Source organism: Cyclopterus lumpus, chromosome 19 (assembly GCF_009769545.1).
Source record: "Cyclopterus lumpus isolate fCycLum1 chromosome 19, fCycLum1.pri, whole genome shotgun sequence".
In the NCBI taxonomy this organism is placed as follows: domain Eukaryota; kingdom Metazoa; phylum Chordata; class Actinopteri; order Perciformes; family Cyclopteridae; genus Cyclopterus; species Cyclopterus lumpus.
In genome coordinates this window covers 19,449,302-19,469,392 of record NC_046984.1, presented here as the reverse complement: position 1 = coordinate 19,469,392, position 20,091 = coordinate 19,449,302, and the positions used below count along the sequence as shown (strand labels likewise).

Genomic DNA, 20,091 nt, shown 5'->3' with positions numbered 1-20,091 from the left:
AACATACATGAAGTCTTGTAAAAACATACATGAAGTCTTGTAAAAACATACATGAAGTCTCCTAAAAGCATACGAGAAGTCTTCTAAAAACATACAAGAAGTCTTGTAAAAACATACAAGAAGTCTCCTAAAAACATACAAGAAGTCTCCTAAAAACATACAAGAAGTCTCCTAAAAACATACAAGAAGTCTCCTAAAAACATACGAGAAGTCTTCTAAAAACATACAAGAAGTCTTCTAAAAACATACGAGAAGTCTCCTAAAAACATACAAGAAGTCTCCTAAAAACATACAAGAAGTCTCCTAAAAACATACAAGAAGTCTCCTAAAAACATACAAGAAGTCTCCTAAAAACATACATGAAGTCTTGTAAAAACATACATGAAGTCTTGTAGAAACATACAAGAAGTCTCCTAAAAACATACGAGAAGTCTTCTAAAAACATAGAAGAAGTCTCCTAGAAACTTGCAATGAGTCTTCTAAAAACATACAAGAAGTCTCCTAAAAACATAGAAGAAGTCTCCTAGAAACATACATGAAGTCTTGTAAAAACATACACGAAGTCTCCTAAAAACATACGAGAAGTCTTCTAAAAACATAGAAGAAGTCTCCTAGAAACTTGCAATGAGTCTTCTAAAAACATACAAGAAGTCTCCTAAAAACATAGAAGAAGTCTCCTAGAAACATACATGAAGTCTTGTAAAAACATACATGAAGTCTTGTAAAAACGTACAAGAAGTCTCCTAAAAGCATACGAGAAGTCTTCTAAAAACATACATGAAGTCTTGTAAAAACATACATGAAGTCTTGTAAAAACATACATGAAGTCTTCTAAAAACATACAAGAAGTCTCCTAAAAACATACGAGAAGTCTCCTAAAAACATACGAGAAGTCTTCTAAAAACATACAAGAAGTCTCCTAAAAACATACGAGAAGTCTTCTAAAAACATAGAAGAAGTCTCCTAGAAACATGCAATGAGTCTTCTAAAAACATACATGAAGTCTTGTAAAAACATACATGAAGTCTTCTAAAAACATACAAGAAGTCTCCTAAAAACATACGAGAAGTCTTCTAAAAACATAGAAGAAGTCTCCTAGAAACATGCAATGAGTCTTCTAAAAACATACATGAAGTCTCCTAAAAACATAGAAGAAGTCTCCTAGAAACATACATGAAGTCTTGTAAAAACATACATGAAGTCTTGTAAAAATGTACAAGAAGTCTCCTAAAAACATACATGAAGTCTTGTAAAAACATACAAGAAGTCTCCTAAAAACATACAAGAAGTCTCCTAAAAGCATACGAGAAGTCTTCTAAAAACATACATGAAGTCTTGTAAAAACATACATGAAGTCTTGTAAAAACATACATGAAGTCTTCTAAAAACATACAAGAAGTCTCCTAAAAACATACGAGAAGTCTTCTAAAAACATAGAAGAAGTCTTGTAAAAACATACATGAAGTCTTGTAAAAACATACATGAAGTCTTGTAAAAACATACATGAAGTCTCCTAAAAGCATACGAGAAGTCTTCTAAAAACATACAAGAAGTCTTGTAAAAACATACAAGAAGTCTCCTAAAAACATACAAGAAGTCTCCTAAAAACATACAAGAAGTCTCCTAAAAACATACGAGAAGTCTCCTAAAAACATACGAGAAGTCTCCTAAAAACATACGAGAAGTCTCCTAAAAACTTACAAGAAGTCTCCTAAAAACATACAAGAAGTCTCCTAAAAACATACAAGAAGTCTCCTAAAAACATACATGAAGTCTTGTAAAAACATACACGAAGTCTCCTAAAAGCATACGAGAAGTCTTCTAAAAACATAGAAGAAGTCTCCTAGAAACATGCAATGAGTCTTCTAAAAACATACATGAAGTCTTGTAAAAACATACATGAAGTCTTGTAAAAACATACATGAAGTCTCCTAAAAGCATACGAGAAGTCTTCTAAAAACATACAAGAAGTCTTGTAAAAACATACAAGAAGTCTCCTAAAAACATACAAGAAGTCTCCTAAAAACATACGAGAAGTCTCCTAAAAACATACAAGAAGTCTCCTAGAAACATGCAATGAGTCTTCTAAAAACATACATGAAGTCTTGTAAAAACATACAAGAAGTTTCCTCAAAACATGTGAGGAAATGTTCTCTCGTCTGATGAAACCAAGGTTGAACCTTTTGTCCATAATTCCAAAATGTATGCTTGTTGCTAAAACAACCCCAGAGAACCCCGTCCCCAGAGTGAAGGTGGAGGGAGTTAGGAACAGGTCCGAATACCAATCCAGTACAGCACAAAAACGTCAGGCTTTCGTAAGAAAGATGAAGATAAAGAGGCTTCATCAGAAGAAGATTAACGTCATTGAATGGCCCAGACCTGAATCCTGCCAGAACCAAGACCTGAATCCAGCCAGAGCCCAGACCTGAATCCAGACCTGAAACCAGTTGATTGTCTGTGGGGGGATCTGAAGAGATGGTACAACTGAGCTGAAATGAATTGAAAGAAATATTTTATTTCATCCAGCAGGGGGCGCAGCATCTCATCTAGACAATCATAGCAACCCTTGTAAAACCCTCTGAGGGGAGGTTTTGATTAGTGATTTTGGGCTATACAAAATAAACTGAATTTAATTGAATTGATGCAGAGGTTGATTGAGATGAAGAGGAGTGATGAAGAGGTTCAGACATCTGGAGCTGTCAGTTGATTGAAGACAACCAGAAGGGTCAGCTGACCTTCCCCTCCCACCACCTGACCTGCTGTCATGACTTTCCTGTATCATGTGTCCTGTGTCCTGTGTCCTGTGTCATGTGTCCTGTATCCTGTGTCCTGTGTCCTGTGTCCTGTGTCCTGTGTCCTGTGTCCTGTGTCATGTGTCCTGTGTCCTGTGTCCTGTGTCATGTGTCATGTGTCCTGTGTCCTGTGTCATGTGTCCTGTGTCATGTGTCCTGTGTCCTGTGTCCTGTGTCCTGTGTCCTGTGTCCTCTGTCCTGTGTCCTGTGTCCTGTATCATGTGTCCTGTATCATGTGTCCTGTGTCATGTGTCCTGTGTCCTGTGTCCTGTGTCCTGTGTCCTGTGTCCTCTGTCCTGTGTCCTGTGTCCTGTATCATGTGTCCTGTATCATGTGTCCTGTGTCCTGTATCCTGTGTCCTGTGTCCTGTGTCCTGTGTCCTGTGTCCTGTGTCCTGTGTCCTGTGTCATGTGTCCTGTATCCTGTGTCCTGTGTCCTGTGTCCTGTGTCATGTGTCATGTGTCCTGTGTCCTGTGTCATGTGTCCTGTGTCATGTGTCCTGTGTCCTGTGTCCTGTGTCCTGTGTCCTGTGTCCTCTGTCCTGTGTCCTGTGTCCTGTATCATGTGTCCTGTATCATGTGTCCTGTGTCCTGTGTCCTGTGTCCTGTGTCCTGGGTCCTGTGTCCTGTGTCCTGTGTCCTGTGTCCTGTGTCATGTGTCATGGCTCCTGTGTCCTGGTTCCTGTGTCATGTGTCATGTGTCATGTGTCATGTGTCCTGTGTCCTGTGTCCTGTGTCCTGTGTCATGTGTCATGGCTCCTGTGTCCTGGGTCCTGTGTCATGTGTCATGTGTCATGTGTCATGGCTCCTGTGTCCTGGTTCCTGTGTCATGTGTCATGTGTCATGTGTCCTGTGTCCTGTGTCCTGTGTCCTGTGTCCTGTGTCATGTGTCATGGCTCCTGTGTCCTGGGTCCTGTGTCATGTGTCATGTGTCATGTGTCATGTGTCCTGTGTCCTGTGTCCTGTGTCATGTGTCATGGCTCCTGTGTCCTGGGTCCTGTGTCCTGTGTCCTGTGTCATGTGTCATGGCTCCTGTGTCCTGGTTCCTGTGTCATGTGTCATGTGTCATGTGTCATGTGTCATGTGTCCTGTGTCCTGTGTCCTGTGTCCTGTGTCCTGTATCCTGTGTCCTGTGTCCTGGGTCCTGTGTCCTGTGTCCTGTGTCATGTGTCATGGCTCCTGGGTCCTGTGTCATGTGTCATGTGTCATGGCTCCTGTGTCCTGGGTCCTGTGTCATGTGTCATGTGTCATGGCTCCTGTGTCATGTGTCCTGGGTCCTGTGTCATGTGTCATGGCTCCTGTGTCCTGGGTCCTGTGTCATGTGTCATGGCTCCTGTGTCCTGGGTCCTGTGTCATGTGTCATGGCTCCTGTGTCCTGGGTCCTGGGTCATGTGTCATGGCTCCTGTGTCCTGTGTCATGTGTCCTGTGTCCTGTGTCCTGGGTCCTGTGTCCTGTGGCATGTGGCATGTGTCATGTGGCATGTGTCATGTGGCATGTGTCATGTGGCATGTGTCATGGCTCCTGTGTCCTGTGTCCTGGGTCCTGTGTCATGTGTCATGGCTCCTGTGTCCTGTGTCCTGTGTCCTGTGTCCTGGGTCCTGTGTCCTGTGTCCTGTGTCCTGTGTCATGTGTCCTGTGTCATGGCTCCTGTGTCCTGTGTCCTGTGTCATGTGTCATGTGTCCTGTGTCCTGAGTCCTGTGTCCTGTGTCCTGGGTCCTGTGTCATGTGTCATGGCTCCTGTGTCCTGTGTCCTGTGTCCTGTGTCCTGTGTCCTGTGTCCTGGGTCCTGTGTCCTGTGTCCTGTGTCCTGTGTCATGTGTCCTGTGTCATGGCTCCTGTGTCCTGTGTCCTGTGTCATGTGTCCTGTGTCCTGAGTCCTGTGTCCTGTGTCATGTGTCATGGCTCCTGTGTCATGTGTCATGTGTCCTGTGTCCTGGGTCCTGGGTCCTGTGTCCTGTGTCATGTGTCATGGCTCCTGTGTCATGTGTCATGGCTCCTGGGTCCTGGGTCCTGTGTCCTGTGTCATGTGTCATGGCTCCTGTGTCCTGTGTCCTGAGTCCTGTGTCCTGTGTCATGTGTCATGGCTCCTGTGTCCTGTGTCCTGGGTCATGTGTCATGTGTCATGTGTCATGGCTCCTGTGTCCTGGGTCCTGTGTCATGTGTCATGTGTCATGGCTCCTGTGTCATGCGGTAACATGAAGAAATTTCCTGTAGCTAATGAGCAAGCTACTCGATAATGTAATTATTAATCTATTCACATAAAAGATTATTTAGTCACTTAATTATTTAGTCATTTATTTAGTCATGTATTTATTCATGTATCTATTCATTCATTTAGTCATTTATCTTTTCATTTAGTCATTTATCTATTCATTTGTTTATGTATTTAGTCATTTATTTATCTTTTCATTTATTTAGTCATTTATCTAATCATGTATTTAGTAATTTATTTATATTTTCATTTATTCAGTCATTTATCTATTAATTAATTATTTAATGTTCAGTGTCCCCAGCGGCTCATTTAGAGAAATGTATTATATGAATACAGTATTTTAAAAAGGACCTTTTAAGGAATTTAAAAAAAGAATTAGAGCAATATGAACATATGTGTTTATTTAATATTTATACGTTTGTTTCTCCTTTTTAAAGTTTTTTTCTGTGTATATTTTGTATCTGAGGGACAGGAGTCTCACTGTTTTTAATACATCTTTTCCTTTTTATTTTGTTGTTTTCACCCTGACCTTTATAAGAGGATTTTTATGATTTATTTTGAAGCCTAATGATTAATTATCAGGTTTCATAAATCACTGGTGACGATCAGTTGATTCTCTCTTTTTCCTCTTGGTGTCGCTCTCTCCTCGCTCGCCCGCTTCTCTGCTGGGATGAAGGGAATTCCCAGAACTGGGACGACTGGAAATCCCTGTGCAGCACACACATACACACACATACATACATACATACATACACACACACATACACACACACACACACACACACACACACATAGACTCTGAAAGTGTTTTTCTGTTGAAGGTCGACTGCTTTGTTTCCTTCATTTTATTTTCAATTTTCTGGCTTTTCGCCTGTTTTTCATCTTTTTCTCTGAATCTCTGAATACCTGAAGTACAGTCCTACAGTAGAGTCCTATGGTAGAGTTAGACAGTAGAGTTAGACAGTAGAGTTAGACAGTAGAGTTAGACAGTAGAGTCCGACGGTAGAGCCCTACGGTAGAGTCCTATGGTAGAGTTAGACAGTAGAGCCCGATGGTAGAGTCAGACGGTAGAGTCCTATGGTAGAGTCAGACGGTAGAGTCCTATGGTAGAGTCAGACGGTAGAGTCCTATGGTAGAGTCAGACGGTAGAGTCCTATGGTAGAGTCAGACGGTAGAGTCCTATGGTAGAGTCAGACGGTAGAGTCCTATGGTAGAGTCAGACGGTAGATTCCTATGGTAGAGTCAGACGGTAGATTCCTATGGTAGAGTCAGACGGTAGAGTCCTATGGTAGAGTCAGACAGTAGAGTCCTATGGTAGAGTCAGACGGTAGAGCCCGATGGTAGAGTCAGACAGTAGAGTCCTATGGTAGAGTCAGACAGTAGAGTCAGACAGTAGAGTCCTATGGTAGAGTCAGACAGTAGAGTCCTATGGTAGAGTCAGACAGTAGAGTCCTATGGTAGAGTCAGACGGTAGAGCCCGATGGTAGAGTCAGACAGTAGAGTCCTATGGTAGAGTCAGACAGTAGAGTCCTATGGTAGAGTCAGACAGTAGAGTCCTATGGTAGAGTCAGACAGTAGAGTCAGGCAGTAGAATCCTATGGTAGAGTCAGACAGTAGAGTCCTATGGTAGAGTCAGGCAGTAGAATCCTATGGTAGTCAGACAGTAGTCACACAGTAGAGTCCTATGGTAGAGTCACACAGTAGAGTCCTATGGTAGAGTCAGACAGTAGAGTCATATGGTAGTCACACAGTAGAGTCCTATGGTAGAGTCAGACAGTAGAGTCACACAGTAGAGTCCTATGGTAGAGTCAGACTGTAGAGTCCTATGGTAGAGTCAGACAGTATAATCATATGGTAGAGTCACACAGTAGAGTCCTATGGTAGAGTCAGACAGTAGAGTCCTATGGTAGAGTCAGACAGTAGAGTCACACAGTAGAGTCCTATGGTAGAGTCAGACGGTAGAGTCCTATGGTAGAGTCAGACAGTAGAATCCTATGATAGTCAGACAGTAGAGTCCTATGGTAGAGTCAGACAATATAGTCACACAGTAGAGTCCTATGGTAGAGTCAGAGAGTAGAGTCCTATGGTAGAGTCAGACAGTAGAATCATTTGGTAGAGTCAGACAGTAGAGTCAGGCAGTAGAATCCTATGGTAGAGTCAGAGAGTAGAGTCCTATGGTAGAGTCAGACAGTAGAATCATATGGTAGAGTCAGAGAGTAGAGTCACACAGTAGAGTCCTATGGTAGAGTCAGACAGTAGAGTCACACAGTAGAGTCCTATGGTAGAGTCAGACAGTAGAGTCAGACAGTAGAGTCACACAGTAGAGTCCTATGGTAGAGTCAGACAGTAGAGTCCTATGGTAGAGTCAGACAGTAGAGTCACACAGTAGAGTCCTATGGTAGAGTCAGACAGTAGAGTCACACAGTAGAGTCACACAGTAGAGTCCTATGGTAGAGTCAGACAGTAGAGTCACACAGTAGAGTCCTATGGTAGAGTCAGACAGTAGAGTCAGACAGTAGAGTCAGACAGTAGAGTCAGACAGTAGAGTCAGACAGTAGAGTCCTATGGTAGAGTCAGACAGTAGAGTCAGACAGTAGAGTCAGACAGTAGAGTCACACAGTAGAGTCCTATGGTAGTCAGACAGTAGAGTCACACAGTAGAGTCCTATGGTAGAGTCAGCAGGTTAAGTTTTGTGATTGTTACCAGTTTCCACCTGAGCTGGTAAATGGTTCCTATTGGCCGAGACAGGTGACACGTGATGTGGTTCAGGTTGTGTATTTAGAGATTCAATTAGAACCAGACTCCTGTTTACATGGTTCTGATTCCCGTTTCTTCTTCTCTTGTAAAATCTCACACACGCATGCACACACAGTCAGAAACACACCACACACACGCACGCACACGCACACACACACACGCACACAAACTGACTAGTTTAATGTGACTCAATGTTTTTACCGAGTCAGCTGTGTGTGTGTGTGTGTGTGTGTGTGTGTGTGTGTGTGTGCGTGCGTGTGACAGCTGGCCCATCTGACTTTGCCGTGACATCTGGGGAACCCGCCGGTGAGCCGTACGAACGCCGGTTGATGTTGCCATTTAAATGCAAATGTGTGTGTAGAGAGCTCGCACCGTCACACACACGCACAAAAGGAAACACTTCACACACAATAAGAGCGAGGAGAGTTTAACACGCACACACACGCTCAAACACACACACACACACACTGTTAATCAGATTATAAACTGCAGAACAATTCTATCAAATTCAATTTCGTTCACTTGATAAATTATATTTATAATAATAATTATCTACCGGTTGGTAATTTACAGCTCATGAAATAAAACAACATTAAAGGATTGATTCATTTTCTTATGTACATTTTATAATAATCTTTAAAACATTTTTGTTCTCCTTCTCCTAAACCGAATCTCACAGAGAGATCTCGTGTTTAAGCCCTCTTTTTCTTCTTCTTCTTCTTCTTTTTCTTCTTCTTCTTTTTCTTCTTTTTCTTCTTCTTTTTCTTCTTTTTCTTCTTCTTCTTTTTCTTCTTTTTCTTCATCTTCTTTTTCTTCTTTTTCTTCTTTTTCTTCTTCTTCTTTTTCTTCATCTTCTTTTTCTTCTTTTTCTTCTTTTTCTTCTTTTTCTTCTTCTTCTTTTTCTTCATCTTCTTTTTCTTCTTTTTTCTTCATCTTCTTTTTCTTCTTCTTCTTTTTCTTCATCTTCTTTTTCTTCTTTTTCTTCTTTTTCTTCTTCTTCTTCTTCTTCTTCTTCTTCTTTTTCTTTTTCTTCTTTTTCTTTTTCTTTTTCTTCTTTTTCTTCTTCTTCTTCTTCTTCTTCTTCTTCTTTTTCTTTTTCTTCTTCTTCTTCTTTTTCTTCTTCTCATTCTTCTTCTCATTCTTCTTCTCCTCTTTCTCCTTCTCGTCCTCTGCTCCTCCTCCTCAGAGGACAAAGGTGTGAGCAGGTAAATATAATAATATAATAATAATAAACATAAAGTGTCACTTTGATGGATGAACTTCTTCAAGAAAATGAGATCAAAGTTTAAATCAAAGAATCCAAACAGTGATTCATGCGTTCGTCTTTTTCACGCACAAATTATTTGCACATTTTTTCTTTCATATTATTATATTGATATTATTAGTTTTTTAACACCAACTAAATAAGAACATTTGTGTTGTAATGTTTTGTTCTCATAATTCTTTCATCACATCAACATAATTATTACCAATCGTTCATGTATTCATGTTCATAATACATTTTTTGATAAAGGTATTTTCCATATTCAGGTTTAAATGAACAACAAAACAACGTTAGCACAATATATTATCATGAAATGCATAAATAAAATACAAAATATTGGTAACGCTGAGGAAAGTAAATTGGAAGTGTGAAAATATATTAAAATTAAAGTTTTTACATTTTAGGTCAAAATGACAAAATAAAAGCATAATTATCAACTAAATCCAGAGAAATCTGACGGGCAGGAAAAGATTGAGGTGTCCGTGATGGGACCACCCTCCTCCTCCTCCTTCCTCCTCCTCTTCCTCCTCCTCCCCCAACCCCCACTCCCCCTCCTTCTCTTCCTCCTCCTCCTCCCCCTCCTTCTCTTCCTCCTCCTCCTCTTCCTCCTCCTCCCCCAACCCCCACTCCCCCTCCTTCTCTTCCTCCCCCTCCTTCTCTTCCTCCTGCTCCTCCTCCTCCTCCTCCCCCAACCCCCACTCCTTCTCTTCCTCCTGCTCCTCCTCCTCCTCCTTCCTCCTCCTCCCCCAACCCCCCCTCCCCCTCCTTCTCTTCCTCTTGCTCCTCCTCTTCCTCCTCCTTCCTCCTCCTCCCCCAACCCCCACTCCCCCTCCTTCTCTTCCTCCTGCTCCTCCTCTTCCTCCTCCTTCCTCCTCCTCCCCCAACCCCCACTCCCCCTCCTTCTCTTCCTCCTGCTCCTCCTCTTCCTCCTCCTTCCTCCTCCTCCCCCAACCCCCACTCCCCCTCCTTCTCTTCCTCCTGCTCCTCCTCCTCTTCCTCCTCCTCCTCCTTCCTCCTCCTCCCCCAACCCCCCCCCCTTCTCTTCCTCCTCCTCATCAGCTTTTTATCAGAGAGAAAAAGCAGAATGATAACAATAAAGATTATTGATATGATGATTAATATTATGATGGTTGGTGTATTGATTAGTCTTCCACTTTTCTTTCTTCTTCTTCTTCTTCTTCTTCTTCTTCTTCTTCTTCCTCTCTATGTTTTTCATTCCTTGGTCCGGACTCGGTCCTCTCCTCCGAGACTCAGAGGCCTCGGAGTTACACAAGTAACAATGTTACACATAGTACAACAATGTTACACACAGTAGCACATAGTAACACAATGTTACACAGTGTTACACACAGTAACATAGTAACACAATGTGACACAGTGTTACACACAGTAACATAGTAACACAATGTGACACAATGTTACACACAGTAACATAGTAACACAATGTAACACAATGTAACACAATGTTACACACAGTAACATAGTAAAACAATGTAACACAATGTAACACAAAGTAACACAATGTTGCACACAGTAACATAGTAACACAATGTGACACAGTGTTACACACAGTAACATAGTAACACAATGTGACACAATATTACACACAGTAACATAGTAACACAATGTAACACAATGTAACACAAAGTAACACAATGTTGCACACAGTAACATAGTAACACAATGTGACACAATGTTACACACAGTAACATAGTAACACAATGTAACACAAAGTAACACAATGTGACACAATATGACACAATGTTACACACAGTAACATAGTAACACAATGTTACACTGTTACACACAGTAACATAGTAACTCAATGTTACACAATGTAACACAATGTGAAACAATGTTACACACAATAACACAATGTAACACAAAGTAACACAAAGTAACACAAAGTAACACAAAGTAACACAATGTTACACACAGTAACATAGTAACACAAAGTAACACAAAGTAACACAATGTGACACAATGTGACACAATGTTAGAAACAGTAATATAGTAACACAATGTAAGACAATGTTACACACAGTAACACACAGTAACACAATGTAACACAATGTAACACAATGTAACACAATGTAACACAAAGTAACACAATGTAACACAATGTGACACCATTCTACACAATGTAAAACATAGTAACATAATGTTACACAAAGTAACACACTGTGACACAATGTAACAATGTTACACATAGTAACAATGTTACACACAGTAACACAATGTTAAACAGTAACACAATGTTAAACAGTAACACAATGTAACACAATGTTACACAAAGTAACACAATGTTACACAGTAACACAATGTAACACAATGTAACACAATGTGATACATAGTAACACAATGCAACACAATGCAACACAATGTAACACAATGTTACACAATGTTACACAATGTAACACAATGTGACACATAGTAACACAATGTTACACAATGTTACACAAAGTAACACATTGTAACACATTGTAACACATTGTAACACATTGTAACACAATGTTACACATAGTAACACAATGTAACACAATGTGATACATAGTAACACAATGCAACACAATGCAACACAATGTAACACAATGTAACACAATGTTAAACATAGTACACAAAGAAACACAATGTTACACAATGTTACACAATGTGACACAATGTTACACAGTAACACAATTTAACACAATGTTACACATAGTAACACATAGTAACACAATGTAACACATTGTAACACAAAGTAACACAATGTAACACATTGTAACACAAAGTAACACAATGTAACACAATGTAACACAAAGTAACACAATGTGACACAATGTTACACACAGTAACATAGTAACACAATGTTACACTGTTACACACAGTAACATAGTAACTCAATGTTACACAATGTAACTCAATGTGAAACAATGTTACACACAGTAACACAATGTAACACAAAGTAACACAATGTAACACAATGTTACAAACAGTAACATAGTAACACAATGTAACACAATGTAACACAATGTGACACAATGTTACACAATGTTACACACAGTAACACAATGTAACACAAAGTAACACAATGTAACACAATGTGACACAATTCTACACAATGTAAAACATAGTAACATAATGTTACACAAAGTAACACACTGTTACACACAGTAACACAATGTTGCACAATGTTGCACAATGTTACACAATGTTACACAATGTTACACAATGTTACACAAAGTAACACACTGTTACACATAGTAACAATGTTACACACAGTAACACAATGTTAAACAGTAACACAATGTAACACAATGTGACACAATGTAACACAATGTTACACAATGTAACACAATGTTACACAATGTAACACAATGTGACACATAGTAACAATGTTACACATAGTAACACAGTGTTACACATAGTAGCACAATGTTACACAATGTTACACAATGTTACACAAAGTAACACATTGTAACACAATGTTACACATAGTTACACAATAGTACACAATGTTACACATCATTACACATTGTTACACAATGTTACACATAGTAACACAATGTGACACAATGTTACACAGTAACACAATTTAACACAATGTTACACATAGTAACACAATGTTACACATAGTAACACAATGTTACACAATAACACAATGTAACACAATGTAACACAATGTTACACAATGTAACACAATGTTACACAATGTAACACAATGTAACACAATGTTACACATAGTACACACAGTAACACAATGTAACACAATGTAACACAAAGTAACACAATGTTACACAATGTGACACAATGTTACACACAGTAACATAGTAACACAATGTTACACTGTTACACACAGTAACATAGTAACTCAATGTTACACAATGTAACACAATGTGAAACAATGTTACACACAGTAACACAATGTAACACAATGTAACACAAAGTAACACAATGTAACACAATGTTACACAATGTTACACACAGTAACATAGTAACACAATGTAACACAATGTAACACAATGTAACACATTGTAACACAATGTAACACAATGTTACACACAGTAACACAATGTTACACACAGTAACACAATGTTACACACAGTAACACAATGTAACACAAAGTAACACAAAGTAACACAAAGTAACACAAAGTAACACAATGTGACACAATTATACACAATGTAAAACATAGTAACATAATGTTACACAAAGTAACACACTGTTACACACAGTAACAATGTTACACACAGTAACAATGTTACACACAGTAACACAATGTTAAACAGTAACACAATGTAACACAATTTTACACAAAGTAACACAATGTTACATAGTAACACAATGTAACACAATGTGACACATAGTAACACAATGTGACACATAGTAACACAATGTTACACAATAACACAATAACACAATGTAACACAATGTAACACAATGTAACACAATGTAACACAATGTTACACAATGTAACACAATGTAACACAATGTTACACATAGTACACAAAGTAACACAATGTAACACAATGTGACACAATGTTACACACAGTAACATAGTAACACAATGTTACACTGTTACACACAGTAACATAGTAACTCAATGTTACACAATGTAACACAATGTGAAACAATGTTATACAGTAACACAATTTAACACAATGTTACACATAGTAACACAATGTTACACATAGTAACACAATGTTACACAATAACACAATGTAACACAATGTAACACAATGTAACACAATGTTACACAATGTAACACAATGTTACACAATGTTACACATAGTACACAAAGTAACACAATGTAACACAATGTAACACATTGTAACACAATGTAACACAATGTTACACACAGTAACACAATGTTACACACAGTAACACAATGTAACACAAAGTAACACAATGTGACACAATTATACACAATGTAAAACATAGTAACATAATGTTACACAAAGTAACACACTGTTACACACAGTAACAATGTTACACACAGTAACAATGTTACACACAGTAACAATGTTACACACAGTAACACAATGTTAAACAGTAACACAATGTAACACAATGTAACACAATTTTACACAAAGTAACACAATGTTACATAGTAACACAATGTAACACAATGTGACACATAGTAACACAATGTGACACAATGTAACACAATGTAACACAATGTAACACAATGTAACACAATGTTACACAATGTTACACAATGTTACACAATGTTACACAATATAACACAATGTGACACATAGTAACAATGTTACACATATTAACACAATGTTACACATAGTAACACAATGTTACACATAGTAACACAATGTTACACATAGTAACACAATGTTGCACAATGTTACACAATGTTACACAATGTTACACAATGTTACACAATGTTACACAAAGTAACACATTGTAACACAATGTTACACATAGTTACACAATAGTACACAATGTTACACATCATTACACATTGTTACACAATGTTACACATAGTAACACAATGTGACACAATGTTACACAGTAACACAATTTAACACAATGTTACACATAGTAACACAATGTTACACAATAACACAATGTAACACAATGTTACACAATGTAACACAATGTTACACATAGTACACAAAGTAACACAATGTTACACAATGTTACACAATGTGACACAATGTTACACATAGTAACACAATGTAACACAATGTTACACAATGTAACACAATGTAACACAATGTAACACAATGTAACACATAGTACACAAAGTAACACAATGTTACACAATGTTACACATAGTTACACATAGTATCACAATGTAACAATGATTGCATCTTTAATTTTTGGCAGAGTGCCACCTGCTGGTCCTGATGTCAGTGTTTCTACGGCAACCATAGGACGGGATCCCTCACCTGCTTCCCACCAGCATGGCAAGTACTGTACCTTTAAGAGAGAAGAAACCCACCAGACCAGAAGTGAACCAGTTCAGAGTCTGGAGACAGGCAGAGAGAGAGACAGACAGGCAGAGAGAGAGAGAGACAGGCAGAGAGAATGAGTGCATTCTCTCTCTCTCTCTCTCTCTCTCACACACACACCCTCTCTCACCTCTCCTGTCCTTATATGGGCAGGCCCCTCCCCTGGCTGTGATGTCATTAGCAGCTTGGAGGAAGACCCGTGGGGTTTTGGGGTTTTGGCGTCCAGTCCTGTGGGGCCACAGGACTGAGAGTTTCTCCTCCGCTCCTCATCCCTCCATCATCGCTCCTGTATCCTCCTGTATCCTCCAGTCTCCTCCTCTCCTCCTCTCCTCCTCTTTTCTCCTCTTTGGGGAAAAGAAAAAAGACACTTTGCTTGCGCTCGATTCGCCGTCCGGACTCGAATCTGTTATTCTTCCCGCTTTTTGTCCTCTGAGGATTTTATTTTCATTTTTGTCCTCCTCTTCCTCTTCCTCCTCCTCCTTCCTCTCCTTCAACACGGCAGCCAAGAATAAAAAAAAGTTCCATGAAATGTAAAAAGGAGGAAAAGTTGTGCGTCTGAATAATCTGAATTCATCCTCAGCGGCTTTTTGTTTTCTGCTGGACTTTTGTATTTTTCTCCAGATTCTTGTTCTTGTTCTTTTCTTCTACTTCTTCTTTTTGCTCTCCTTCTTGTTCTTGTTCTTCTTCTTCTTCTTGTGCGCTCGGAGCTTCGGGCCCCGGAGATGTTCGGTCACCAGGACAACCGGCCCCGCGGGGCCCCGGCCAGCATGAAGGAGGAGCCGCTGGCCGTGCGCTCCTGGATGCACTCGACCGGCGTGGTGGACGCCAACACAGCCGCTCAGAGGTAAACCCAGAGGGATTGTGGGAGCTGTAGTCCCAGCAGACCATTTAGATCCTAAATCCATCACCTATTTTTAGATCTTTTTTATCAGACAGAAAATTAAAAAAATATTTTTATTAGAAAGGTTTTGATCAACTCAAAACTCATCTTTTGTATTTATTTTATTGGAAAACCTTTTTGTATCTTGTTAAAGCATCAGAAACATTTATGAAAAGATAAATTCTTCTTTTGAGTCAAATCCCATTTCTCTGAATTAAATAAATAAAAATATACAGATACATTTCTGAATAAAACAATATGAAGCATTTATAGATACTATATAATATAATATATTTTTTTTATTCAACACCGTGTTTTATGTTGCTGAAGGTCAAATCTGCATGAAAATAGTTCAATATTATAGTTTACAGATTTGAATATAAAGGAGTTTATATGTGTATATATATATATAAATATATATTATATAGATAAATACATGTATGTATAAAATTAGTTCAGTATTATATTTACAAATGTAAATATGAATGTATGTGTGTGTATATATATATATATATATATATATATATATATATATATATATATATCAAATATACTAAATTATGTATATCTATATGTGTATATATATATATATATATATATATATATACATACATTTAGATATAAATAATTTAGTATATTTGAGTTTCAAACTAAAGAAGAAAATCCATGTTCCTAATAATAATCTTTAATAATATAATTACATTAAGTTCAGGGTCTTCATATCAGTCATTTGAAACACGATTATTAACACTAAATGCATTAATATTAGTAATATTTGAAACCTTACAATTCTGATAACATTTTGTAATTAATGCTTTGAGCTGCAAATTCATTATAAATCACATTCTGCTTGATTGTGAAATTAATTTCAAAGTCCTTTAAATAATAAAATGTGTTATCTGAGCCGATATGAAATCAAAGCTATTAATAATAATATAATGACAAAATAGTTATTAAAAGATAGAAAAGCAATAATAAATCTTATTTTTCCCAAATGTTGTAACGTGAACAAAAATCTGATAAAAAGAAGCAGCTGGAAAAAATCAAATGGACTTTATTATTATTTCCAACTTTCAGAAGAATTACTGACCGACCTAAAATAGCCTAAAATATATAAATAGTGTAATATTACACAATAATAATATCTGGAATTCTCAGCGATCATGTGAGCGTGTGTGTCGGCCAAAGCCGTGCAGAAAATATATATTTTATTTATTTACATCAACTTGAGTTCATATATTTAATATTTTATTTCTTCTCTCTTTTGTTGAAATTGCTCATAATGTAAATATCAGATATGGAACTGAGAGCAAAGTTTTGCAGTCGGGTCAAAGCTGCAGTTTGACTTCTTGATGATGAATATTTATATGAACATGTTGTTGGATTAAAGCCTGAAGCGCCGGCTCTCTCATCCATATCTCCTCTTCTCTGAATTATTACCTTTAATTAATTAATTAACATTTCTGCTCCAATGTGAAGATATTTTATTTGTTTTACCTTGTCAAACACTTAATGATGATTATTGGTATTATTATTATTATTGGTATTATTATTAATGGTGTTATTATTACTAATGATAGTAATAATAATAATAATAATAATAATAAGATATTTGATGTCATGTCTGTTCTTCTGAGGAGCGTTTAATTTACAGCCCATGAAGGGTTAACTCTGATTCATTGCGGCCGTCAGGTGGAAACCTTCATCCTCTGGTCCTGAATGTTCTCAGACAGAAGATGATTTAAAAATGAGGAGTGGGCGGAGTCACAGCTGAGGGTTTTGATGTCATCAGCTGCTGGAAATGAAACATGAATTGTTTTCTTCTTAATTAAACTTCCTGTGCGGGTGTTGACTATCGTATCTCACCGTGCCGTTTGTCCCTCAGCGGGGTGGGGTTAGCCCGAGCTCACTTCGAGAAGCAGCCTCCGTCCAACCTCAGGAAGTCCAACTTCTTCCACTTCGTGCTGGCGCTGTACGACCGGCAGGGCCAGCCGGTGGAGATCGAACGCACGGCCTACGTCGACTTTGTGGAGAAAGAGAAGGTGAGGAAGGAGCTGGGAAACGAACCGAATGCACCTTATGGTCAACACCAACGCACTCTGAACGTGATAAATACTGACGGAGGGACACGCTGGCTTACGAATCAAACACACACATGATACAGACTGCTTACGCTATGGTGAAAAGTTCCACTTTTAGAAAATGTGTCCTCCTTCATGCTGGTGGAGAAAGTCAGGGAGGAGCCGGAATGGAAAACGAACGCACCCCTGAGCTCAAGTTCGCAGGTCTGATCAATGACAGACGAAACAAACACATCCTCACACACGGGTGGAGCTAAGTGAGAAACCAAACTCCCCCCGCGGTCACACAGGTCACATGGAATGAAACCATCAGGGTGAGGAATTCAAACCCACCCAGAGCCGTTTTTGATTCATACACATTGTTGTGATGTGTTCAGGAGCCGAGTGGAGAGAAAACTAACAACGGGATTCACTACAAGCTGCAGCTGCTCTTCAGTAACGGTGGGTACGCTTGTTTTACTGTACTGCTCCACCCGCATCGTTTTATTAAAGAACCAATGATGATGATGATGATGACAATATACATGTTAATAATAATATTAATGACAATCATAACAACAATATTGTAACAATGTGTTCAGGGGTTAGAACGGAGCAGGATCTATACATACGTCTGATCGATTCCATGACCAAACAGGTAAGTCTTATGTATTTATATACACATTGAAACCTTCAATGTGTAACAGTATGTTGCATTGTGTTACATTGACACATTGTAACAATGTGTTACATTGTTACATTGTAGCAGTGTGTTACATTGTAACAGTGTGTTACATTGACACATTGTAACAGTGTGTTACATTGTAACAGTGTGTTACATTGTTACATTGTTACAGTGTGTAACATTGTTACAGTGTGTAACATTGTAGCAGTGTGTAACATTGTTACAGTGTGTTACATTGTAACAGTGTGTAACATTGTTACAGTGTGTAACATTGTAACAGTGTGTTACATTGTAGCAGTGTGTAACATTGTTACAGTGTGTTACATTGTAACACAATGTCTCCCCCTCTCCTCCAGTGACACTAATGGAAACCAGCAGTTGAATCATTTAATCTAACGATTTACTCTTTGAGTTCTGTTCGGTTCCAGCTGTTCAACGTTCAGAAGGTCACATGTTTGATTCCTGTCAGCTGCTGTTTAACAGGTGTGTGTGTGTGTGTGTGTGTGTGTGTGTGTGTGTGTGTGTGTGTGTGTGTGTGTGTGTGTGTTTCAGGCCATCATTTATGAAGGGCAGGATAAGAATCCAGAGATGTGCCGAGTCCTGCTGACTCATGAGATAATGTGCAGGTAAGAACCGAACCTGAGACCTGAGACTTGAACCTGTACTGAGACCTGATACCTGAAACTTGTAATGAGACCTGAGACCTGAACCTGTACTGAGACCTGATACCTGAAACTTGTAATGAGACCTGAGACCTGAACCTGTACTGAGACCTGACACCTGTAATGAGACCTGAAACTTGAACCTGTACTGAGACCTGATACCTGAAACTTGTAATGAGACCTGACACCTGAACCTGTACTGAGACCTGATACCTGTAATGAGACCTGAAACCTGTACTGAGACCTGAAACTTGAACCTGTACTGAGACCTGAAACCTAAATCCTGAACCTGTACTGAGACCTGTAGTGAGACATGAGACCTGAGACTTGAACCTGTACTGAGACCTGAGTCCTGATACCTGAACCTGTAGTACTACCTGTACTATCTGTAGTAATACCTGTACTATCTGTAGTACCTGTATTACTATCTGTAGTACCTGTAGTACCTGTAGTACTATCTGTAGTACCTGTAGTACTACCTGTACTATCTGTAGTACCTGTAGTACTACCTGTACTATCTGTAGTACCTGTAGTACTACCTGTACTATCTGTAGTACCTGTAGTACTACCTGTAGTACTACCTGTACTATCTGTAGTACCTGTAGTACTACCTGTACTATCTGTAGTACCTGTAGTACTACCTGTATACTGCGACTCATGTTTGTGATTTAAAACACAATTTTCTGTTGTTTCAGTCGCTGCTGCGATAAGAAGAGCTGCGGGAACCGTAACGAGACGCCGTCAGACCCCGTCATCATCGACAGGTACACACACACACACGCACACACGCACACACTCACACGCACACACTCACACGCACACACACACAC

General features: G+C 38.9%; 1 protein-coding gene across 8 annotated transcripts in view; it reads left to right on the top strand.

Moving 5' to 3' along the window:
• The first annotated feature begins 15,696 nt into the window (after nucleotides 1-15,696).
• Nucleotides 15,697-20,091, top strand: part of ebf3a (EBF transcription factor 3a) — a 72,919-nt gene continuing 68,524 nt past the window's right edge. For 7 of the 8 annotated variants that reach the window (XM_034558554.1, XM_034558549.1, XM_034558548.1 and 4 more), the window contains exons 1-6: nucleotides 15,697-15,818; nucleotides 17,740-17,896; nucleotides 18,313-18,376; nucleotides 18,517-18,572; nucleotides 19,152-19,225; nucleotides 19,957-20,025. In XM_034558554.1, the coding sequence (XP_034414445.1) occupies nucleotides 15,697-15,818; nucleotides 17,740-17,896; nucleotides 18,313-18,376; nucleotides 18,517-18,572; nucleotides 19,152-19,225; nucleotides 19,957-20,025 (542 nt within the window). The remainder of the gene's footprint in view (nucleotides 15,819-17,739; nucleotides 17,897-18,312; nucleotides 18,377-18,516; nucleotides 18,573-19,151; nucleotides 19,226-19,956; nucleotides 20,026-20,091) is intronic. The other variant, XM_034558551.1, reaches the window with a different exon arrangement.